This window comes from Coenobita brevimanus, chromosome 25, assembly GCF_032717465.1.
Source record: "Coenobita brevimanus isolate Jiangsu-jjx chromosome 25, ASM3271746v2, whole genome shotgun sequence".
NCBI classification, from domain to species: Eukaryota; Metazoa; Arthropoda; class Malacostraca; order Decapoda; family Coenobitidae; genus Coenobita; species Coenobita brevimanus.
This window is the reverse complement of record NC_136978.1, coordinates 30,950,198-30,976,909: the sequence shown is the minus strand read 5'-3', so window position 1 is coordinate 30,976,909 and position 26,712 is coordinate 30,950,198. Positions and strand designations below refer to the sequence as shown.

Here is a 26,712-nt window from a genome sequence, read left to right as displayed (position 1 = left end):
CGTATGGGTATGTCGCAACATTTTGTCACAGCTAGACCCGTCGACGTACCGGTACATGACGCAATTGCAAGGTTCATAATTTGCACAATTTTCAATTATTGCACGTGATTTTTAGTATGTATACACGGAACACCTTCCTCTATTCCTCTACAAGATGCTAGGCAGGGACAATGCCTTACTCCGCATGACCTCCCCCCTCCCCGCACACCATTTTCTCAGCAATTCACCTGTTACCAGTGACCTGGCCAATAAAGGCATTCAGGGCCAGAGTGATTCCCCAGTCGATGATAATGTGGAGGACAAGGTTTACGTAGCATTAGAGAAAGAAACAGTAAGAAATGATGATCAGGTAATGATGCCAAAAAAAGGTCAGGTATGTTGATGTGCTAGTGAGTGAGACAGTGCTTATATTGCCTATATTACTGTTTGAAAACGAATATACTCTCGTACTACATAATAAATTCATACCAAATAAATAATTAAATACCGTTTATGAGTGGTGTGGAATAGTTACCCTCCCATAGAACTCGTTTTCTTTGGAGTCAGCCTGATAGAAAACACAATAAGGTAAGGGAGTATTGCTACCTATATCGAGTATTTCAAACCTCAGGTGAGCGATTTCTCTAAGAATTTTCGATGTTTCTCACCAAAAGCAGACGTTTTGAGCCAAATTATTTTTTTTCCCCAAAATTGGTCAGGACTGGGGGGAGTCAGTGGTGGAAAATCGGTCAGGACGTATCGGGTTAATTGGACCCCCCATTATTGGACTTGAATCTCGTTCATTCTGATTATCCAACCCTATAATGCTACCTTTAGATGCTCGGGATCCATCATGATTCACTGTACGCTGTTCATTCTTTTCATATTCTTCCTGTATGCTAACCTGAGAATCAGTAGTGCAGTATTTCTCTACAGCCTCAATTTTCTCACTAATTTGCTTTACATGGTCGACTACATGCCTCATCTGGTTATCTACATGTTGTCAGTACTCCATCACTATTTCCTCACTAGTTGACTTCAACTGGTCGTCTATATGCTGTTTACACTCCGTCACATTATTACTTACCTCATACTTCTGCTGCTCTAGCTTGGCATCTACTTCCTCCTTATGCTGTTGGTGTTCTTCCTTCATTTTCCTCATGAATTCATCTAGCTGTCCTTGCTCCCTCAGTTGTACTTCCATCTGTTTTTCCTGTAAGTTGTTCGTATTGTTTTTTTGTTTTGTTTTTTTCACGTTGTGCCTCTAGCTGTTCATTCTTTGCTTGCAATTGATCTTTGATTTTGTTTCTGAGCTTTTTCTGTTCTTCACTTTGGGCCTGTCATTGTTCTTGGAGTTCCTTCTGTCCTTCATTCTGTGCCTGTAATTGTTCTTTGAGTTCTTTCTGTCCTTTCTGTACCTGTAGATATGCTTGTAGTAGTTTCATAACTGCACCCAGTGATGCCTCTTCCTGCCTAGCTTGGCCTCTTGTCTGGACACCCTCTGCCTCCATGTCAAAGGTTAGACTCACTGTTGCCCTTAATAATCCACACTCCTGACACCAGTGTTTCGTCCCCGTCCCACACTTCCACAGGCTCCAGCAGCAGTAGTGCAGTACAGAAAGGACGTTGTCCAGTAAGTTGTTCTTCCTATGGTCAGCCTTTATGTGTACAATACACAGGATCAGCTCAGGCGTCGTAAATAAACACTGGCTTCTTAAATTTCACTGCCTTTATTTTCCAAATAATTACACTTAATACTTTCCAACCTCACTATTCTCACAAGCGCTGGAGCTATACAAACTTTACTAATGACAATTACACTTAATGCTTGAAAACACTTCACTATTTTCACAAGTACTGATGATGTACAAACTTCAATAACACTTCACTGTTTCCCAACAACACTTCACTCTTTTCACAAGCACCGAAATTATATATACAAATCTTCACTGACACTGCACTACACTCAAACTGAACTGAAAACCGACTGAACTCACTCTAATCTCTTCGTAATGAACTGAAAACCGACTGAACTCACTCTAATCTCTTCCCTATTCTTACATAAGCTTCCTATATTCTAGAGTTTTTTACATCTTACGAGAACAAAAGTTACCAGCTGAGAGATATCCAAAACATGCAGAGTTTTCTTACATTACATAATTGTTAATTATTTAGCATACAAACTTGAATTAAATTACATAATTAAACAATCACATAAATAAAACGTTATAGAGAATAAAGAGCACACAAATTAATGTATAACTTACGAAATAGGGACGCTCACAAAAAGCAGGTAAACTGGCAACTCTGACTCGTACCAGAACTAGCCTACGGTAGACATTGGGAATCGGTGATAAGCTTCTTGACTACCTAACTAGCAAATCCCGCTTCTTAACAATATCTATCTAGGCAGCATATATATATATATATATATATATATATATATATATATATATATATATATATATCAGTTTATCATTTATGCATAGACATTAATATTGTATATGTTACCCCATAATTTTCCTAATTTTTCTTTTTTCTTCTTTTTTATCTGTATATATAATTTACAATCTTAACACATTATGCACATTTCGCTCCGAGAGTCTCACTTGAATATTTACTCTTCCTCCCATAAACAGTGATTCCAAGTTTGCAATCCTTGCCTGCATTCTGTGCATAACCCATAGTAATATACTAAATATAATGGAGAAGACTATAAAGACAACTGGAGCTGGGCTACACACATACTATAGAGTGAACATACTTATACTCAGTTCTTCCCAGGGCTTCATTGTTTGATTGATTGCATAGTTTCAAACTTAGGTGAAGTCAATATTTGTGCTTGTTTAAATCCATTTCAGGCGGTGGTTGGAATTATTTGTGTGTGTGTTTAAGGATGGCAAAGTGATTGTTTCTAGCTAAGGTGGACAAAGATGGTGTAAATGCAGCACAATAGTCAGGTGTTACGTATAGTCCTGATGCTGGAGTATGAGGTGGTGGTGTACCTGGACAAATTACGAAAACTGATGTCTTATGAGTGACATACAGAAACTGTGAATGCCCGATGGGCTGACTGTGAGTAAGTTTATCTGGAACAAATGTGAAGTTCTAATGCTGATGATTGTCATGATTTCTTATGATAGCCATTTCACAAGGGACTGTTCCAGTTGGTGCAAATGTGAAAATGTATGCAGGACAAAGGTGAACAGCATATAAGGATGTATGACACTTTCGTTCAATCGTTCATTCACTAGCGAAAGTGACAGTGTTCTGTCTCTTGGAGACCATGAGTTCGGTGTTGGTGTCGATGTTGATGGTGACTAAGGTGTCATTATTCTTAGAAGGAAAAGGGTTTATCTGATAAACTGTGAACAGATTATCTGTTTTGAATGGTACATGAACTGTTACTGATGTTGATGTTAGAATCGCTTCTAAGTATGGATAATACAGCATGAGATTCCTGTCTCGTAACAAAGGCTTCAAACCATGTTTATGTATGCCTTGACTAATTATTTGGTGTAGTTCGTGAACTAGAAGTAAGTTAATGGTGTTCTTGCCATTACCAGCATTTTCCATACCTTTCATCAAAGCTTGATAACAAGCCCTGGTGTTGTCTAACAGAAGTATTTCTATGTCAGTATGTTCCATGACTACTGAGAAGTGTTGAAAAAGTGTTATGTTTCTTTCCATTGCATTTATTATGTCCACACTCTGTTGAGTTGTCCTTTCTGCCTTCCTGAGATTTGTCACAATCGTCATCATTGCCGTGTTTTGATTGTCAACCAGCTTCTCTTGATTTGTAAAATTTGTTGTTTATTTCTTGAAGATCTTTTTTCCTTAGCCAATTCAAAAATATTCCCTAGAACTGCACCAACCAGGTCGAACAAACCGCGCCTCTCACGTGTATGTTTGATGTTTTTCATGCCCTAAGTGTCTCGGTTCCACGAGATGGGATATCTTGGATCATGATAAGCTTGGTAACTTTTGCTTGTCCTAATTTCCATTTTCCTGACTTTATGAATTCAGTTACTTCCTTTGTGTTATGACCTTCGGAAACAGAACTTATCATAGCTTCCAGTGTCCTTAGTGGCTTAGAAGTGTTCTCCAACAATACCGGTAATTCGTATAAGATATCCAAACTAATTTCAGTACTCATGATATCTCTCACAATTGCTGTCGAGGCTGTTGGGACTATAAGGCATCCTTGCCTTATTATATGTTTAGGGTCTAAGTGAGCTTAACCTCTTGCTATATAGATGAGAATCCATGGTATAAGACTCTTCATCGTTACCTACCGAAAAAAAAAAATCTATTAATTAGCTAATCCAGTCATGCTGAGGTCAATCATAGTGATGAATTGGTTCTTGAAGAACAATAGCTTTTGTCGTTGTTTCACTTATAGGGATTTAAATCGATACCTAGATCATGTAAATGCTGTATTGTGGCATTTGTAACAACAGTTGCACCTATTTTTGTTTGTTTGTTATGCAGTTTACATCCCTATGTATTGATTTCCTCTAGTTTATTTTAATCGTTTGTGTTCAGTTTCTCGGAGGTGTCCGAGGTTGCATAATTGCTGGCTAAATTCCTTGAGACCCTTTTTAAATGCTCAACATTAATTTGTTTTTCTTTGTCACTGGACAGTGACTTAATTACTACCTTGTTGGTTGCCTTCTTAATTACTCTCTGTGGGCGTTCAAATTTCGGTACTAGTTTATTGTTTCTAGTGTGAATGATACCATAGACAATGTCTCTTATGTTGATAGTTGATTCTTTTGCTTTTTTATTAAATGACTCCAACATTTCTTCCTTGGACATCGATAATCGTTTTTTCATCATTTTGTGTATCCTTTGGAATTCACTCAAATAGAGTTTACGATAATCGTCATAATTGTATACAGGCAAATTTTCACCTTCCAGAATCTCATACGGTAATTATTTGTCTGTCCTGTAGATAATGAAATGGGGTGTGTCTCCTATTGACTTGTTTATTGCACAATTAATTGATGCTTCCACTCTGAGAATCCAATCATCCCAGCTTGCATAATTTTAATCAAGAATGTGTCGTAGCATATCCAACACTTTTTTCGTTTTGTCTCTCTACCAGCACTTTGGATGCTGGGTGATAGGCTAAGACACTGACCTTTTTTATATTGTATTGTTTACATATTTCTTGCAAGATTTCAGAATTAAAATCACCTCCATTATCCTAATTAATACCTTGGGTGTGGTGACTCTGCATATAATATGGTCTATGATTATCCTTGCCACTGTTTCTGCTGTTTTATCCTTAACTGAGACTAAAATCACATATCTTGAGAAATGATCTGTAGCAATGAGGAGCTACTGATTGTAAGATAATGGTATGTTAAGTAAGTCAGCTGCGACAGTGTCCCGCGGTTGGTTAGGTACACGATATTTCTCTATACAGTATGTGCAGGTGTTAATGTGTAGCCTTTGTGTTTTGCACATGACCTGCATTTTTCTATGTGATTGTGTGTGTCTTTGCATAACGATGACCAGTAGTATAACATCCGGGCTTGTCTGACCGTTCTATCTTTGCCAGGATATCCTGCATGTGGACTATCTAGTACTGTCCTTAAATCGTGAGGTATTTTCTCATTAGGTACCACTGTTTCAACTATTTGTCCATTATTTCTTTTATGATTTGGTTGTCCTGGGTTGATCCAATATAAGGCATTGCCAGCTACTGTGAATTGTTTGAGAAGTATATGCAGCTTGGGTAATTGTATGTCCTCGCCACTCTCCAATTTGTAAATAACTTTAGACCACGCTGGATCAAGTCTCTGCTTTTGAGATTTCATCATGGTTGGGGATTTTTTCCTTCAAACCTAATGTTATGACTTGAATTGTCATCGGGTTCCTAGATAATTTGTCCGCGGCTAAAATCATTTTGCCTTGCATCTAGTGAATTTGTACATTATAGTTTTCAACTGTACATTTCCACCCTGCTTTCCTTTAAGAGAGGAGTTTTTCTTGGAACATGCCCACGAGTGGTTTATGGTCGGTGAATAGGTGAATTTCGTAACCATAAACCAAATCTCGAAACTTTTGTAATGCAAAGACCACTGCAGGTGCCTCTAGGTCTGTAGTGCAATAATTTGTCTCTGCACCTTTTATTTGTCTGCTAGCGAATGCAATTAGCTGATTTTTTCCACACTTATCTTCTTGCATAGGGCCTCTAATGCTTTAAGATTATAAATTATAAATGGTTCTGTGAAATTAGGATAGGCCAAGCAAGGTGCACATACAAGTTTATCTTTTAATTCATTAAATGCTAGTTTTTGTTCCTCTACCCACTGAAATACTTGTTTTTTTTTTTTTAGTAGTTGGAATAATAGTTCTGTTATGTGAGAGGATTGTTGTATGAATTACCCGCAGTATCCAGGTAGTTCTAAAAATTGTCTTACTTCATCCACATTTGTGGGTTCAGGGAAATCTCTTACTGCTTGTAATTTCTCCTCTGAGGTGTGGATACCTTCTGCATCGAGTCTGTGGCCAAAGACTTTTATTTTCTAAAGGCAAAATTTGCATTTAGACAGATAAATTGCAAACCAGCATTGGCTAACTTGTGCAGGAGCTGGTCTAATTTCTGTAATTTTCATCAGTTGTGTGTGTTGCAGTTATGATGTCGTCCAAGTACACAAAGATACCATTTCCTAACATTCCTGATAGTACACAATTCATTAATCACTGGAATGCGCCTGGAGCGGTCCTTAACTCCATCGGCATTCTTTTATATTGATAATCCCCTGTATTTGTAGAGAACGCAGTGTATTTGAGTGACTTGTCATCATTTGCAATTTGATAGCATCCATTAAGGAAATTGATTGTGGAAAATACATGATTTTATGGTCCAATATATTGCAAGACGTCATTTAACAACGGCAGAGGAGACTGGTCTGGGATTGTGTGTTGGTTTAATTTAGGGTAATCAACTACTGCACACATTTCATTGTTTCGTTTGGTCACAAAAAATAATGGGGCATTCCACGTGGAGACTGATGGCTTAAAAAGTCCCATTTTTAACATTTCATCAACATATTGATCTGCAAGAGTAAGTTGTGAGTGTGCTACCCTATATGCTGCTACATGTATTGGTTGTGTGTCCTGGTGTACGTTAATCTTATATTTAAACAGGTTAGTACAATTTATTTTTTCTCAAGGCATCGTCATAGTTAGGCCTGGGCACTGGGGGCTATTGCCCCAAATATTTTATGAATAGCCCCGTATCTCAAATAGTTTCCTATATTTACAAAAATAAGAATAGCCCAGGTTGGGGCCAACAAAGAATTTTAATTCTTGTTGTTAGTACTAGAGCTGATAAACTTCGTATGGAAAACATTCGGTTTGCTTCCATCCCGTTCACGTTCGTTCATATCACGTATTCACGGCCAGTCGGCAGACAGCCATCAGTCACTCATGGTGCCAGTCCACGCATGCATGTGAGAGAGAGAGAGAGAGAGAGAGAGAGAGAGAGAGAGAGAGAGCACAGGTTATAAGGATTGTTGGCATCTGGTGGTAGCTAGCAATACCTGAGGCTATTGATATAAGAAGCTTTTTCAAAAAGAAAAGAGGACCAAGGCAATGAGGTGCAGCCTGCATGGCTAGGGGAGGCGGAGGACGAATCACTTCCTGCTGTTGCTGTAGCAGCCGATGAGTCAGGACGGGAGATTGCTGCTGCCTCTACATTGTCTATAAGCTTAGGTTGGTGAAGCAGAGGCCTCTTAAGCCAGTTAGCCAGTTGCCAGTCTAGCTCAGTGGTTCTCAAACATTTTGTCACACAAGGCACACCAAGTATTAAAGGCACACTTTTGATTATAGCTATGTAAATCAGTCATCAAATGAGAATAATTGTAAGACACACCAGTTTCAGAACCACTGGTCAAGCTAGCCTGTACTCACTGTCATATTGAAATATTAATATTAATTACAAGGTAAATTATTGCTCCATATTCCTATTGAAAAATAAGGTCTACTCAGTCAGTGGTACTTTTAATTACTTAGAAGAAAAAAAAAAACTCATTATTTGAGCATGCTTTGTATGATTTCCCCATAAACTTAGTGTGCCAACAGTGCCATTCAAAGATGACTAGTTAGTGATTTAGCTAATGTGTGTGTGTGTGTGTGTGTGTGTGTGTGTGTGTGTGTGTGTGTGTGTGTGTGTGTGTGTGTGTGTGTGTGTGTGTGTGTGTGTGTGTGTGTGCAATAAGCAATTAATAATTATTTTTTTTGTATAGCTCATCACATTTTATAGCCAAAATGTAGCTCAAAATATTTCATTCAGGAGAATAAAAGAGATGTAAATGAAAGCCATAAAAGACAAGGTGATGATTAAATTAGACACATGGCATAATAGTTGTGAAATAAATGTAGGCTAATATACAGGTAGGACAATAAAACAAAATTGCAGTGTAAAGGAGAGTGATTAGTAAAATATGTAAAAAATAAAAGGAAAGAAATGATAACTAGGTAAATCATAGAGCAAATGAAACAGTTAGTAGAGTTGTTGTGAGTTTAGTTTTAGATATATAAAAGTAAAGGCCTAAAACAGATGAGCCAGGGAGGAGAGACGAGGGAAAAAAAGGAGAGGGCTCTAATTTGACAGATTTAGGAAGCACAGACACAGGTCCAAAGCAAGTATAAGATATCCAGTTTCCTTCCAGACAATTTGGACTTCAGAAGACGTTCTTTCAGAGGAGCTGGTACGACACTTATAACTAGCTAGAGTATTCAGTCAGCCAAAATTCTGCGTTCTGCTTCTGCTACAGACTATTTAGCAAACAGCAATGTAGGCAAAAGAAAGATCGTCTAGCCTCTACTGGCTACACCAACTGGAAGAGGGCTCAGGATTTGTTTAGGGACCATGAGAAGACTTCATTATACAAGGTCTCTATGGTGGCATGGATGAGATATAAAGCAAGCAAAGTTCATGATGATGTAGCAGAACAGCTACAAACTGCTAGTGTAGCTGAGAGCAGTGAAAGAGGGGAGTCTTACGCAGTATTATTATGGTTACTGTCTTTCTAACCAAACAGGGAATTTCTTTTCGTGGCCACAGTGAAACGGATGACAGCCGCAACCAAGGGAACTTCCTTGATTGTATGCAGCTGCTGCAAAAGTTCGACCCTTTCCTTCAGAGATACAATTTCCTCCCCATTGTACATACCTCTCATCTTATTCTCAAAATGAATTAATTGGATGTTGCTCCACAGAGGTCACGGCACAGATTATTTTTTTTCATGCGGGAAAGAAGGAACCAAAGGCCAAGAGCCCACAATAACTGATCCTTCCAAGAGAAACACAGAATACATGAGAGAGCCAAATTCAAGAACCGATCATTTCGAGATGCCTGGACACACTACCTTTGAAAGACTGGAGATCATAGGAAGCAGGAAATACAGACAGAGGGTGACAGTTCCAGAGCTGACCTGTTGCATGAATGAAGGACTAGGAGTAAAGGTTAACATTTGCATTAGAGAGTTGGACAGAAAAGGGATGAGAGTTTGCTGCTAGACGGGTGCTACGCGCCCGTCGTAGAGGTGGAGGGATGCATGCAGACAGTTCAGAGGAGCAGTGACCATTGAAGTAGCGATAGAAAAGAGATAAAGAAGCAACAGTGTGGTGATGAGACAGAGGTTGAAGGGAGTCAGTAAGAGGAGAAGAGTTAATAAGACGAAAAGCCTTTGACTCCACCCTATTGAGAAGAGCTGTATGTGGGGAACCTCCCCACACATGAGAGTTGTACTCCACACAGGGGCGGATAAAATCCGTGTATAGAATCAACAGTTGTGCAGGGGTAAAGAAGGAACGGAGTCGGCTTAGCACACCTAATCTCTTGGAAGCAGATTTTACAAGAGATGTAATGTGATCTTTCCAAGATAAGTTCCGAGTAAATGAAACCCCAAGCATGTTCAAGGATGATGCAGGAGTAAGCCGAATATTATTAAACATTAGTGGGTATACTTGTGGAAGACTTTTTCAGGTTGATAGGTGTAAGAACTGAGTCTTTGAAGCATTAAATATAACCAGATTATTTTTACCCCAGTCAGAGATACGAGCCAAGTCAGACATTAGGTGTGCCATAGCCTCATCCCTTGTTTGTTGAAGTAAATGCTGAGATGGAAGTTGCGGGAACCGAATGGAAAGGTGATGGGTGGAGTCATCAGCGTATGAGTGGATAGGGTTAGATGTAACGCTTAGAAAGTCATTGATGAATTAAAGGAAGAGAGTTGATGGTAGGACAAAGCCCTGAGGAACACCACTGTTGATAGATCTGGGAGAAGAACGATGGCCGTAACAACAGCGGCTATAGAACGACCAGAAAGGAAACTATAGATGAATGCACAGATAGAAGGATAGAAACCGTAAGAGGGCAGTTTGGAAATTAAAGATTTATGCCAGACTCGACCGAAAGCCTTTGAGATGTCAAGTGCAATGGCAAAGCTTTCGCCAAAGTCCCGAAAGGAGGATGACCAAGAGTATGAAAGGTAGGTGAGGAGATCATCAGTGGAGCGTCCCTGATGGAACCCATACTGATGATCAGAAAGAAGGTTGTGACAGGAAAGATGCTTTAAAATTTTTCTATTAGGAATTGACTCGAAAACTTTTGAGATACAGGATGTTAAAGCAATTGGACGATAGTTAGAGGGTTGGGAATGGTCACTCTTCTTTGGGACTGGTTGAATGAAAGCAAACTTCCAGCAAGAAGGAAAGGTACAAGTTGATAGACAAATTCAAAAGAGTTTACCTAGGCAGGGTGTAAGCACAGAAGCACAGTTCTTGAGAACAACAGGAGGGACTCCATCAGGCCCATATGCCTTGTTAGTATTGATGCCTGTGACGGCAGAAAATACATCAGCTGAAGAAATTTTCATGTCAGCCATGAGGAAGTCAGAGGGGGGAAGTGATGGAGGAACAGCACCAGAATCATCTAAGGTGGAACTGGAGGAGAAAGTCTGAGCGAAGAGATCTGCTTTATCAGTAGAAGAAATAGCTTCAGAGTCATCAGAGTAGAAAAGAGGAGGGAAGGATGATGAGGTAAAGTTGTTAGAAAGATTTTTGGCAGGGTGCCAGAAGGAGCAGGAAGAATTCGAGTTGGAGAGTTGAGAGCATTTAGTACAGATGAAATTATTTTTAGTGGAGCAAAGAACAGACTTAGCAAGATTCTGGGCAGAAAGAGAAAAAAGATGTGATTCAGGGATGGGTTGGCTCTGATACCTTTTATAGGCCCTCTCCTTGTTGTGGACAGCATTAGAACAAGCGTGATTAAACCAAGGCTTTCTTGCATTAGTCAAAGGATATGAGAAAGGAATGTATGCTTCCATGCCCGAAAGAATAGCCTCTGTAATGCGCAGGCACACGCAGATGGCTCCCGATCATGATAGCAATAATCATTCCATGGAAAATCAAAGAAGTAGTGCCTGAGGGTCTCCCAATGCGCAGCTCCAAAGTGCCACAGATGACGTTTCTTTGGAGGGTCCACAGGCCGTACTGGAGCGATAGGACAGGTTAAGGTGATAAGGTTGTGATAGGAGGAGCCCAATTGAGAGAAAAGATTAACAGTGTAAGCAGAAGGATTAGTTGTATGGAAGAGGTCAAGTATGTTGGAGCTCTCTCCAAGGCGGTCAGGGATATGGGTAGGGTGCTGTACAAGCTGCTTTAGGTCATTAAGAATAGAAAAGGTGTAGGCTTGTTCACCAGGTGGATCAGTGAAAGGAGAGGATAGTCAAAGGTGGTGGTGTACATTGAAATCTAGAATGGAGATTTCAGAGAAAGGAGAAATGGATAGGATGTGTTCTATCTTAGAAGTAATATATTCGAAAATTTTTGATAGTCAGTAGAATTAGGAGATAAGCAAACAGCACAGATATATTTAGTCAGAGAATGACCGGAAAGCTGATGCCAGAGTGTAGTGAATTCAGAAGATCGAGTTCGGGAACATGAGAGCAAGATAAATTGTTGCATATATATACACAACAGCCATCTTTGGCTTTGAAATGAGTATAGAAAAAGTAGGAGGATACAGAAAAGGGTGCTTTATGTTACTGGGACACTGAAAAAGTTCAGCAAAGGGGGATGGTTGGGAACTAGTCCCAAGGGCTGATGAAACGGGAGCTCCAGCTCTCCCTATCATCAGCTTTCCATCTACCTTGGGAGTACTGCCCAGTTCGACTGGTGCTACAGTCTACTCCTCTGAGAAGCAGTAAAGGAATCAAATATGTCTGTGGTTATGGCAGACGAAGCCAAGGATGTGCACACAGAACAGCTCGCCGCATGTGTGCGTTATGTTCCACCAGAAGGTAACATAAGGAAAGTTTCCTTTGCTTGAAGAAACTGGATGGCTGTGGTGCAGAAGTTATCACAAATGCAGTCGAGCAGGTTCTTGTGTCCGACAACATTGCAGACCTGAAAGTTGTCGCCCAAACATATGACGGTGCACCAGTGATGAGTGGATCTGTTCGAGGGGTGCAAGCTCATTTTCGAGAAAAACATCCACAGGCTGTCTATGTGCATTGCTATGCACCTGACCTAAACCTGGTCCTTTGCCACACCTGCAAGGCCATTCCTGAAGCCAGTGATTTTTTTAATCTGCTTGAAAACCTATTTGTTTCTCAGTGTGTCTACAGTCAACATGACCAATTTGCTTCCATTCAGGAAGAGCTGCACATTGAGCAGAGAGAGCTTGTACAAATATCAAACACCCGATGGTCATGTCAGTTGTCTTCTGTTAATGCACTCATGAAGAATTTTCCTGCTGTCATGAAGTCTCTTCAGAAAATCAGAACACCAACAGCACTAGCTCTGCATTCAAAGTTATCCAAACTCCCTGTGGTCTACCTGTTTGTAGTGTTTAAAAAGTTGCTTGGCATCACTGAAGGGTTTCACAAGGTTCTTCAGAAAGAAAACGTCGACTTAGCACAGGTAGTGCACTACAAAAGTGCAGTCCATGACACTTTGGTTAGCCAGGGAACTGCACAGGTGGCTGAAGAGATCTATGCCAAGGCAAAGGCAGCATGTAGGGAGAATAACATCCATGAGTCTTCTCTCGGTCCGAGAAGGAAACAGAAGATGGGTGACTTTGTTGTGGAGGTGTCTTGTGGTTCCAGATCAGACCTGCTTAATGATTCAGAACATCTCAAGCAGAGACTTTTCTACCCTTGCATCAATCGAATGACCAGTGAGCTGGAGAATCATTTTCCTAATGTTGAGAAAGAAGTCATGATTGGCATCCAAGCATGTCTCCCGGCCTCTGAAACCTTCCTGTGCATGCAGTCCCTAGAGAAACTAGCCTCGCAATACAACATCCAACTAGTTCCAGAAGAGGTCATGGTGACAAAAAGCTTTTTGAGCAGGAAGGGGACAGAAGCCATCTCAGACATTCTGAGTGTGTTCAAGCCCCTTAATCCCATGATGTTCCCATCACTGAAGACGATCTTACAGGTGACCCTTACCATCCCGGACAGTAGTTGTGAGCGATCATTTAGTTCTCTTTGCTGACTACATACTTGGCTTAGGCGCACCATGGGCCAGGAGAGGCTCAATGATCTGGCAGTGTTGTCAATCGAGAGAGAGTTGGTTGGAAGCCTTGATTATGACAAAGTGATTGACACATTCTCGCAACTAAAATCAAGATACCAAACCCAGGTTCTTCTTTCCCAAAAAGAAAATTGAATATGTTTAGTCTACTCTATGTATAAAATAAATTGATAATTAATATGTGTTTATGATCTCATCATCACATCAAAAAATGAGAGATTTGGTTAGATGTTGCTTGGCTAATGCTGACTGCATCCTTTTTATGAGCAGGACAGGAGAGATGAGAAAAAAGGAGGAGAAACAGAGGAGATGATGAGTGCAACAGACAGATGAGACATCAAAAAATCTTCTGGAGGGGGGAAGAGAAGAGTATCAGATGGACAAGACACAGAGTTAACACAGCTTTGTCATAACTCAGATTGTATTCATTTTTTTATTTCATGTTGCTAAAGTTAGCCTAAGCACCTGATCAGAACCTTTTGGTAGAGTGCAGTACTGTCTCACATCTTATATTCATTTTACTCCAAAATAACCTGAAAATTATCCAGTGAAACTCTAACAATTTTTGGGCTGGGCTAAGCCCCCAGTGTTTCAAGATCCTAAATACTCCCCTGCCAGGTTATGCGACTGTCGGTCGTTGTTTTTGTAATAAATCCAGTAGATCATTTTCCATATCAAAATTTCCCGAGTGTATCATATTCTTTATGCACTCTCTGTCCGTGATGTTACCTTACTTGATGTTCCACCTATTGTTACTCCACGTATAGGAGCAAGACAAGTCTCTAAAGTGCATATACAAGGCCCTCTTTTGATCTGCACTTCTCCATTCCTCTGATTAATTAGGAACACATGGGTTTCCCCACCGTAATTCGACTGACACAAGGCGTTTTTCATTAAGAATTCTTTCACTTTACATGAATTTTCTAAGACGATAACAGTACCATTCTTCAATTTACTCATTATGGCGACTTTCATATATGATTTAGGTGGAATAACTACATCACTGGTGAGATGTGAGGGAATTAATGTTGGAAGTTTACTGTCACCTCGGTCCCTGGGTTAAGGAGATGATAGGGATGGGAGGGTAGGTTTGAGTGCATGTGTACCTTCGTCAGACTGAATCGTTCTGCCAAGATGCTTCATCGTTCCAACTCCCTTCAATTTTCTAAAGTTGTTGGGTGGCATTTCTGGTGAATTTTCGTCTTTGAATTCGTTGTCAAATTCTATCCCGTCCATGTATGGGAGTAATATGATATCTTTCATCATGGTCCTCAAACTCAGTAACATGTTAGCTCTTACTGATAAGTTCTCTACTATACAGAAATTGGCGGTGATTATCCTTGCAGTCTCTGTAAAATTGATGTCTAATTGTATCTTGCCCTTTATGGTTAGTTGTCTGGCATCTACAGCATTTAAGTCTAAATCCTCGTGTGTTATTCACTGGTGCGCCTGAATCTAAGAAAAATGAAATCCTTTGATCTTCACAGGAAGTGGACACCAAGATACACTCATTTCCCTGTATGCTTCCTTTATGCACTGTAGGATTGTTTTTCTTTATAGATGGTCGTTTTTTGAAAAACTGACCTCTATATTACATATTAACAATATATACGTCAGTAGCTATTATGTAGTGTTAGGATATTTTAGTGTCCTGACATTTCTACCCTTTAAAGTCTCCAAGCCCCCGGTCTGGCACTTCAGTCAGCCACAAGTACTTGAAGATTGACGATAATATGTGCACACCTGCATTTTCTGGCTGATTTGTTAACTACGTTACCAGTATTCAAAGAACAAAAAATAAGAAATGCACGAGAAATTACTGAAGAAAAGAATTTAAACAAGTATGTGACAATTTTTAACAAATTGTAAACACACTCACACAATTTTTAACAAATTGTAAACACACACACACACACACACACACACACACACACACACACACACACACACACACACACACACACACACAGTAAAAAGGCATAGTATTAATAAAGTATGGTGGTGTTTCGCTTCAATAACAGCTCAAGATAATATAAGCGTTTTAATGACGACAAAAAAATAAATAAATAAATAAAATAAAAGTGAGTGTGAACAGACCTGAGTGCTGGGTAAGGAAGGTGGAAGTCTGGGATCCTTTTACAGCTGCTGCCACGATCCCCATCACAAGCAGGGTAGGGTGAGCGACCATCATTATACCTTCACCCTCCTAATAAAATAAATTGGCTTAGAACAATAACTTATATTTTATTATGAGTAATGAACAAGCCATTCTTTATCACTTAACCTCTTCATTGCGTTGACTACTTGGTCCCTTTAAATGATTTTTTTTTTTTTTTACATGGATGTCTTCATAGGTGGGGGCGCTCACCATCCACTCACTCGATGTAGTGCTGCTCTCGGGTGTCTGCCCTTTCCTCTCCTCCCTCCATTCCTTCCTTCCTCTTCTGTCTTTCTTTACTTCATTCTTTCCTCGCCCTTCTGCCTACGGGTGACTTTACACTCCCTCTTTTGTCTTTCTTTCCATCATTCTTTCCTCTTCCTTCTGCCTGTGGGTGACTCTACACTGAGTGACAAGCCGAATGGTTTCCTATACACCAGGAAACCATTTACTATGCTGGGTGGTAACCATATAATCAAATTATGGCTCCTGGTGGTTTAGTCGGTAATTATGGCGCTCCAATCGGATTGAGCCTGTGAAGGTTCATAAGAAGTGGTTGGGGTTTATTGCTCACTTAATGCCACTCAGGGATGAGTGAGGCTGGTCACTCTCATCTTAAATGTCAAGACCAACTTGACTATCCCCGGGCTCTTACGCTTCTCATGGGGCACCGTAGCTGACACTGTTAACTTACGTCTGCCTCCCTCCCCCTCCCCACCCACCCCCCCAAAAAAAAAAATCGAATGCCAATACCTACGACTGAATCAGATTTAACATTTTTGTGACTAAATGCTCCTAAAACGATTCACCGAGTAGAGCTGTAGTGAAGGATTTTGAATCTTAGCACTGCAGTTCACAATCTGTTATGCTATAATTCTAGCCTTATATCTGTCTGTCTGTCTTTCTATGTAACGCAGGCAAAACTTGAAAATGAAACTTAGCAGGACGGTTGTAGTTGGATCCCAGATGGATCCATTTCAATTTCATGTCAACTGAAATTTTCTGAAAGGGTGCTTTGGCCCCTGATAATTGTTCCCATTGGCTTTACATTATGCAGGAATTGTCCGGCGTCTAAGCAGCTATTTGTCGGTTTCGAGCAGTGGGAGGCACGGTTAAAAAACGGCCCTCATTTGAGCAGTCAAATATCGCACGAATGATGCAAGAACTATTGCAAGCAATTGCGTTGTTTTAGAACTAGTCGCTTGTAGGTGAAACAACTCCTTGTGGCTGGGGGAAAACATGAAGAGATGAAAATTGGTCATCTTCGACATAAAGTTACAAGAATACACCCATAGTTTAGAATCATTGTCACTGGTGCAATAGTTCACATTCAGCTAAGTGGAGTAGACTGTAGCACCAGTCGAGCAGGGCAGTACTCCCGAGGTGGATGGAAAGCTGATGACAGGGAGTGCTGGACCTCCCGTTTCATCAGCCCTCAGGACTAGTTCCTGACCATCTCCTTTTGCTGAACTTTTTCAGTGTTTCAGTTACACAGAGAGTAGGCCAGCATGCTCTCCAGTACAAATTTCTCTAACTATCTACACCAAACTACATGCACAGTACACACTACACTTCTTATTCAAAATTCATTTAAAATGGCGTCTCTTCACCAAGCCTCGGAGTCCCCAGGGGGGGGGGACCATAAATGCCCCCACCATCCGCCCCTCTCCCGGTGATGACTCGAGGTGCCTGGAACCACTGTCTGACTCTCTTCTTCTTCATTTCTGCAACATTCGCGGCCTTTTCTCAAACTTTCGCTCTGTTGAGCACCACCTCTCCTCCTCTAAACCTCACCTTCTTTTTCTGACGGAGACTCAGCTGTCTGAGGCAACTGACAGCAAACCCTTTTCTGTATCCTCCTATTTTCTCTATACTCATTTCAAAGCCAAAGGTGGCTGTTGTGTATATATACGCAACGACTTATCTTGCTCTCGTGTTCCTGAACTCGACTCTTCTGAATTCTCTACACTCTGGCTTCGGCTTTCCTGTCATTCTCTGACTAAATATATCTGTGCTGTTTACTTATCCCCTAATTCTACTGACTATCAAAAATTCTTCGACTATCTTACTTCTACGATGGAACACATTCTATCCATTTCTCCTTTCTCTGAAATCTCCATTCTAGGAGATTTCAATGTTCACCACCACCTTTGGCTCTCCTCTCCTTTCACTGATCCACCTGGTGAACAAGCCTACATCTTTTCTATCCTTAATGACCTAGAGCAGCTTGTACAGCACCCTACCCGTATCCCTGACCGCCTTGGAGAGAGCCCCAACATACTTGACCTCTTCCTCACAACTAATCCTTCTGCTTACTCTGTTAATCTTTTCTCTCCGTTGGGCTCCTCCGATCACAACCTTATTACCTTAACCTGTCCTATCACTCCGGTACGGCCTGTGGACCCTCCAGGGAAGCGTCGTCTGTGGCATTTTGGAGCCGCGGACTGGGAGGCCCTCAGGCAGTACTTCTTTGATTTTCCCTGGAATGATTATTGCTTCCATGGCCGGGAGCCATCTGAGTGTGCCTTGCGCATTACGGAGGTTATTCTCTCAGGCATGGAAGCATACATTCCTTTCTCATATCCTTTGACTAATACAAGAAAGCCTTGGTTTAATCACGCTTGTTCTAATGCTGTCCGCAACAAGGAGAGGACCTACAAAAGGTACCGGAGCCAACCCACCCCTGAATCACATCATCTTTACGTTTCTGCCCGGAATCGTGCTAAGTCTGTTCTTCGCTCTACTAAAAATAATTTCATCCATACTAAAAGCTCTCAACTTTCCAACTCGACTTCTTCCCGCTCCTTCTGGCACCTTGCCAAAAATCTTTCTAATAACTTTACCTCATCATCCTTCCCTCCTCTTTTCTACTCTGATGGTTCTGTAGCTATTTCTTCTACTGATAAAGCAGATCTCTTTGCACAGACTTTCTCCTCCAATTCCACCTTAGACGATTCCGGTGCTGTTCCTCCATCTCTTCCTCCCTCTGACTTCCTCATGGCTGACATTAAAATTTCTTCAGTTGATGTATTTTCTGCCATTACTGGCCTCAGTACTAACAAGGCATATGGACCTGATGGGGTCCCTCCTGTTGTTCTCAAGAACTGTGCTTCTGTGCTTACACCCTGCCTAGGCAAACTCTTTCGCCTTTGTCTGTCAACTTGTACCTTTCCTTCTTGCTGGAAGTTTGCTCTCATTCACCCAGTCCCAAAAAAGGGTGACCACTCCCAACCCTCCAATTATCGTCCAATTGCTTTAACGTCCTGTATTTCAAAAGTTTTCGAGTCAATTCTCAATAGAAAAATTTTAAGGCATCTTTCCTATCACAACCTTCTTTCCGATCGTCAGTACGGGTTCCGTCAGGGACGCTCCACTGGCGATCTTCTCACCTACCTTTCTGACTCCTGGTCATCCTCCTTTCGGGACTTTGGCGAAAGCTTTGCCATTGCACTTGACATCTCAAAGGCTTTCGATCGAGTCTGGCATAAATCTTTAATTTCCAAACTGCCCTCCTACGGTTTCTATCCTTCTATCTGTGCCTTCATCGCTAGCTTCCTTCTGGTCGTTCTATAGCCGCTGTTGTAGACGGCCATCGTTCTTCTCCTAGATCTATCAACAGTGGTGTTCCTTAGGGCTCTGTCCTATCACCTACTCTCTTCCTTTTATTCATCAATGATCTTCTAAGCTGTACATCTAACCCTATCCACTCATACGCTGATGACTCCACCCTTCACCTTTCCATTCGGTTCCCGCAACGCCCATCTCAACAGTTACTTCAACAAACAAGGGATGAGGCTATGGCACACCTAATGTATGACTTGGCTCTTATCTCTGACTGGGGTAAAAATAATATGGTTGTTTTTAATGCATCTAAGACAGTTCTTACACCTATCAACCCGACAAAATCTTCCACAGGTATACCCACTAATGTTTAATAATATTCAGCTTAATCCTGCATCATCCTTGAACATGCTTGGGGTTTCATTTACTCGGGACTTATCTTGGAAAGATCATATTACATCTCTTGTAAAATCTGCTTCCAAGAGATTGGGTGTGCTAAGTCGACTCCCTCTTTCTTTACCCCTGCACAATTGTTGACTCTGTACAGGGGTTTTATCCGCCCCTGTGTGGAGTACAACTCTCATGTGTGGGGAGGGTCCCCACATACAGCTCTTCTCAATAGGGTGGAGTCAAAGGCTTTTCGTCTCATTAACTCTCCTCCTCTTACTGACTCCCTTCAACCTCTGTCTCTTTGCTGCACTGTTGGATCTTTATCTCTTTTCTATCGCTACTTTAATGGTCACTGCTCCTCTGAACTGTCTGCTTGCATTCCTCCACCTCTACGACGGGCGCGTAGCACCCGTCTGGCAGCAAACTCTCATCCCTTTTCTGTCCAACTCTCTAATGCAAGAGTTAACCGTTACTCCCAGTCTTTCATTTATGCAACAGGTCAGCTCTGGAACTGTCTCCCTCTGTCTGTATTTCCTGCTGCCTATGATCTCCAGTCTTTCAAACGCAGTGTGTCCAGGCATCTCAAAATGATCGAATCTTGAATTTGGCTCTCTATTGTATTTTGTTTTTCTCTTGGAGGGAACTGTAGCTGCGGGCTCATGGCCTTTGGTTCCTTCTTCCTCGCATTAAAAAAAAAAAAAAAAAAAAAAAGCTGTGTGAACAGATTACCCATATATTCAGCCATTTTTGAGTAGTTGCTTGATGACTGAAACGGAGCACATGTAGATGCAAAACAAGTGAGATTCAGGGCGCAACTCGAGAGCCTTCTGCGAGGGCGGGGGAGGATGATGGTGATACTGGAGGAGCAGAGGGCAGAGATGAGATGGTGGGAGAGGCTGGATTCGGGTAGTGGATGCAGGAATAGAAGAGTGAGAAGATGGCGACTAGTTCCCATAACAAATATTTCAAGTTGACAACGGCGACCAAATTTTGTGATGGTGGGGGGGGGGGACAGTCTGGCCGCACTATGGGGTGGTGCTACCATACCGTGGCCAGGTTGTGTTAGAAAGTATTCTGCCACCATATTCCCTTCGTGTCGTAAAATGCGATTAAAAAGGAAGGGGTAAGGGGTTAGGGACCCCCTCCTCATTATTTTTAGTTCCTACAATGAGACAGGGTTTAGAAAGGGAAGGGGGATTGAGTTATCACTGAACTCTGAAGACTGAGTCTGTGAATGTACGTGGATGTAGTACGACTGAGGCTAAAAGAGAGGAGACTGGGAGAATGTTTGTGAGAAGAAAGTTAGATATGTTAGCTTTGAGTGAAATAGGGATGAAAGGGAAAGGAAAATCTAAGTGTGGAAGTGTGACTAGAAGGATGTCAAAAGTTGATAGAAGAAGAGCGAGAGAAGGAGTGCCCTTGTTAGTGAGCCCGGAAGTGCAGCAATGTGTGATTGAATGGAAGTAGGTGTCATCGAGACTGATGTAGGTGAAAGTGAAATTTGTACGTGAGTTGTGGGTATTTGTGAGTGCATATGGGCCTGGTAGTGAAAGGGATGAAGAAGAGAGGGAGTCTTTCTGGAATGATGATGAGTGTCTGCAGAGTTTGGGGGCAAATATGAATGTCGTAATGATGGGAGATCTGAATGCTAGGATGGGAAATATAGCAGTTGAAGGCGTCGTTGGTATGCATGGTGTGCCTGGAAGAAATAATGGGGAAAGAATGACGGGGATGTGTGTTCAGCGAGAGATGGTGATTGGAAATACCTTGTTTGAGAAGGAAGATACAAGTATACATGGGTGAGACAAGAGAGTGGAAGGGTTCTTGATAGAGCATTGATGAACTATGTGGTTGTGTCCAGGAATGAAGGAGGAAAATTGTTGGATAAGTGAGTACTGAGAGGGATGGATGGAGGTATGTCTGACCATTACCTGGTGGAGGGAAAGTTGCAATTAGGTATGAGGTGGGTGATAGCTAGGAGAGTTGAGGGTGGCAGAGGGGTTTTGAAAGTGAGTTGGACAAATGAGAGAGAATGATAGAGTACCAGGAGAAGCTGCAATACGAGTGGAGAAAAGTGAAAGATAAGAAAAATGGCGATGTGGAGGAGGAATGGCAGATGTATGAGTGTTGTGGCTGGGTATGCGGAAGAGGCGTGTGGTGTAAGACAAGTGGGTGGTGATGTAAGAGAGGGAAGTGAATGGTGGCGCGAAGAAGTAAGTATGGCTGTACCAGAGAAAAGATGTGCATATGAAGTGTGGCTGCAGAGAAAGGCTGAGGTGTCATATGGGAGGTATAAGGAAAAAAGGAATAGGGCTAAACGGGCTGTGCGTGATGCTAAAGTGGCAGCAGATGAGAGGAGGAGACGGTTGACTGAGAATTTTCAAGAGAATAAGAAAATGTTTTGGAAGTAAGTAAAGAGGGTGCAAAAGGGGGTGTCTGGGAAGGAAGGGCGAGTAAAAGCAGAGGTTGGAAGGATGTTAATTAAGATGGGTGAAGTAAGGAAGAGATGGGCAGAGTATTTTGAAAGATTGTTAAATGCAGAGGAGGAAAAGGAGACTGAGATTGTGGCAGATGGAAGGGAGTAAGAAATAAATGCGTTGTGAGAGTTGCATGATTCTTTGATCAAGATGGAGGAAGTGCAGGAGGCAGTAAAGGAGATGAAAGCAGGAAAAGTTGAAGGTATGAATGGGTGTGCTGTGGAATATTTGAAAGACTGTGGAGCGACTATTGTTCAGTTGTTAGTAAGATTGTTGAACGCGTGTCTTGTGAGCGGTATGATGCCCATTGACTGGACAAGTGCGTGTGTGGTTCCACTGTATAAAGGTAAGGTTGATAAGTATGAATGTACTAGTTTTAGGGGTATAATTCTATCGAGTGTTGTAGGTATGGTGCATGGCAGTGTTGATTAAGGTACTGTGGGAGTGATTGGTGATTGGTGATGAGCAGTGTAGTTTTAGGAGAGGGAAGGGATGTGTGGATCAGGTGGTTTCTGTAAGACAATTGTGTGAAAATTATTTGGTGAAACTTAAACATGTGTTTCTGTTGTTCATGGATTTAGAGAAAGAGTATGACAGAATTCATGGGGAGGTTTTTAGGGATTGTTTTGAGATTGCATAGACTAGGTGGTAGGTTGTTAAAAGGAGTGAAAAGTTTTTATGTTAATAGTAGAGCATGTGTAAGATTGGGAAATACTGTGAGTGATTGGTTTCCTCTGAAACTGGGGCTGCGGCAGAGATGTGTAATGTCACCTTGGCTGTTTAATAATTATATGGACGGTGTTGTAAGGAAGGTGAATGCGAGTGTTAGACATAGGTTTGACTTCGGTGAATGTTAATGGTAGAGAATGGAATCTCAGTCAGCTGCTGTTTGCAGATGAAACTGCACTGGTGGCTTATTTGAAGGAGAGATTGGTAGAGGAGTTTGGAAGGGTGTGTGAAAAGAGGAAATTAAGAGTGAATGAGAATAAGAGTAAAGTGATGAAGTGTATGATGAGTTGCTTGGGTAGGTATAATGTTTTTAGTATTTAGGGTTACACGTAGCTGTGATTGGAAGAATAGATGTAGAGGCGAAGTTTCGAATGACTGAAGTAGGAAAGGTGCTGGGAGGAATGAAAAAAAAAGTTTAGATGTCTTTTCCTTAGAATGGACAAGTGCTCGTGGGCCCTTCGAGCCCTCTCGCACTTGCTCCTGCGGAGGGCTCTTGCGCTGTGTGGTCGCTTTCTCGTGCTTTGCACTCGTTTCCTTGTGCTTCGCGCGCGCATTGCGATCATTTCAGGTAATCTGAGTCACGTTTATGTGCTGTTGTAGGCTAACATTGTCACTGTCGGCTGTCAAGGCAACATCGAAGGGCCCCATGATGGTCCGTTTATGTGCTGTTCTAGTCTAACGTTGTCACTTGGATTTTTGCAGCTAACCAATTGATCGTGTTATCTGCAGCTTCGGGAATGGAACCCAAGTTGTCCGCACGTAAGTCCGAGATATTAACCACTCGGCCACGGCAACCGACCGGGCGCCGGAAGCGGCGTTTTTGGTCAAAATTTGATCGCTCATTAAATATAGTAAAAGTTTTTCAATCGTGATGGGACCAAGTTTTTTCACATTAGCGAAATTTTTGCGATTTTTTTGCCAATTTTGGTGTGATTTCAATGTGTAGTTTCGGCTGCCCAGAATACAAACACAGACACACGGCTACTGCTATAATATACTGGATGTAAAGGGAAGGCTATGTGAGGGACTAGAAGTACAGACTGCATTATATGGGGCTGAAACATGGAATATGGAAGTAGCAGAGAGGAGGAGACTGAATGTAATAGAGATGAGGTGTCTGAGGTGTATGTGTGGAGTGACACATATGAATCGAGTGAGAAATGATGAAGTGCAAAGGAGAACTGGAGTTATGCGAGAGATGGCTGATCGAGTTGAGCAGAGAGTGTGGCGGCGGTGTGGGCATATGGAGTGAATCAGTGAAGATGGATTGGTGAAAAAGATAACTGGATCAGATGTGAGAGGTGTAAGGCTGAGAGGAAAATCACAAATAGGATGGAGGGACATTGTGACCAGAACGGTAGATGTGAGAGGGATGTCTGTTGAGCAAGGAAGAGTGGCTGCACGTGATAGGGATGAATGGAGAGAAATTGTGAATGTAAAAATGGTGACGCAGCCTCGACAGGATAATATCACATCTGGTCTAATTAACTGATTGGGTCAGGTGTGGGGAATGGGATGGGTACTTCTTGATGTTGCTGGTGTAAATCAGCTCTGCTGTCGGGCCCTGCTGCGGGTGTCGCTGGACTGCACTGCACAGTTGACCCTCGTGCAGTGTGGTGCGGTGAGGAGCGGTCTTGTCTGCCCTTTGAGGCAATGATATGAGTAAATATGTGTGTGTGGATGAGTAATTTGGTGAGTGTGTCGTCCTGTCTTGGCTAAACCCCTTTGGGGGAAAAAGCCTAGGTATTTAGATAGATAGTTATGCAATGAAACATAAAACTTTTGCACATAAACTGTTCATAAGGTTTTGCAACAGACATCAATATATTCATGATCAGGTTTATATGTGGACCAATGAGAAAACCACTGCTAGAAACACGGAACAAACAAAAACAGAATATTAACTTGACTGTGTAAATATGAACTTAATACATTTGCATATATATTTAGGCACCACTGCTACAAACCCGGAACAAACAAAAATAGAATATTAACTTGTCTGTGAAAATATGAACTTAATACATTTGCATATATACTCAGGTAAACTTTATTAGCAATGGTATTTAATGGAAGACCAGCTTTCCAGTCGCTGTTTCATTGTCAATATTTATTTGACAGTATTGTTGTACTTCCCAGAGCACCATTGAATCAAGTAGCTTTGGACCACGATTAATAAGTCATGTGGTTTCTCCTCGCCAGGCTGGTGTGTGATATAGCAATCTCGCTTCTCTGTAGGAGTTCTTACCCGATATTTAATACCTTCATTACATCTGAGAGTGCCAGCCATGTCAGCACCTGGCTTCATGGTGGAAATGATCACAGATGTGCACAGACAGGTATAATTAGTGCACATCCTTATCATCCCATATACAATACACACAGTAGACTATACATTCTTTCGACTCAAATAGAATAATTCCTGGTACAGACCGTCATACCAACCTATCATCCCCGCGTTCCACCACTCTACTCCACAAAGGTGCTCCATGCACGGGATTCCAGCACAAACCCAGGGCTCGCATTCTCTTCGGTTAAGGAAGCTCCCTAACACCGATTATTTTTGGATATGCATGGTTAATATCCTTTTGTAAGTTTTTATGAAGAGTATGGCTATATTAGAATGATTTAAGTAACATATGAGACTACGGTAAGATCTATCTATCTATCTATTGCCAGACGCCTCAATCCCGTTCGGGATGGCAACAAACAAATCGCCTCCACGTCGCCCTGTTCCCCGCATTTCACCGACCCGCTCCCAACTCACACCCCCCTCGTTCATACACCTCTCCTCCCCATCCCTCCCTTTCATCCTCGGCCTCCCCCTCCCTCTTCCCCCATCCACCTCACTCACATACACTCTCTTCGTCGGTCTTTCACCCTCCATCCTCTCCACATGGCCAAACCACCTCAGTGTATTCCTCCTAACGCTTCCTGTCACATCCACATCCACACCACAGTGCTCCTTTATATCCTCATTTGTCAGCCTGTCTCTCAATGTGACTCCACAGGCTCCTCTTAAATAACTCATTTCCATTGCTCTCACTCTTGACTTGTGTCCTTCCAGCAACGTCCAAGCTTCACTTCCATACGTTAGCGTTGGTATCAGAATACTGTCATGTAGTAACTTTTTCACTTCCATGCTCACTTCCCTGCTTCTTATCACTGCTTTCAAGGAACCAGCAACCTTTCTTCCCTGCTGTACCCTTTCAAGCACTTCACCCTCCAAACCTCCATCCTTACTCATCACACTAGCCAAGTACTTAAACGTACTCACATTTTCCAATTCCTCACCATCCAACCTCGCTGTACATTCACTGACTTGACCTCTGTCAAAGACCTTCACTTTACTCTTCCCTACCTTCACCTTTAGATTCCGTTCCATACACACTCTCCCAAACTCATCCACCAAACCTTGCAGCTCTCCTTCGCCTTCACTCAACAACACAGTATCATCTGCAAACAACAGTACAGGGAGTTTCCAAACACTAACCTCTCTCACCAGGGCCACTCCAACATCCGGTGCCTTACCTTGTACCTCTTTTATTACCCCATCCATGTACAGATTGAACAACCATGGAGATATGACACATCCCTGTTTCAACCCAACCTTCAGAGAGAAAAATTCACTCAGTTCACCATCCACATGCACTGCAGCCTTAGCACCATCATACATACTCTTAACAGCATTCAACAACTTCCCATCTACTCCATATATTCTTAATACTTTCCACAATCCTTGTCTATCCACCCTGTCATATGCTTTCTCCAAATCCATGAAAGCCACATACAACTTCTTCCCCTTCTCTAGAAACTTTTCCACTAATGATCTATGAATGAATATCTGATCTACACAACCTC

At 41.8% G+C, this 26,712-nt stretch overlaps 1 protein-coding gene across 1 annotated transcript; it reads left to right on the top strand.

Moving 5' to 3' along the window:
• The first annotated feature begins 12,220 nt into the window (after positions 1-12,220).
• Positions 12,221-13,500, top strand: LOC145393804 (zinc finger MYM-type protein 1-like). The gene is made up of 2 exons (XM_080267849.1): positions 12,221-12,302; positions 12,407-13,500. The coding sequence occupies exons 1-2, from the start codon at positions 12,221-12,223 to the stop codon at positions 13,498-13,500; spliced, it is 1,176 nt and encodes a 391-aa protein (XP_080123975.1).
• Positions 13,501-26,712: the final 13,212 nt, after the last annotated feature.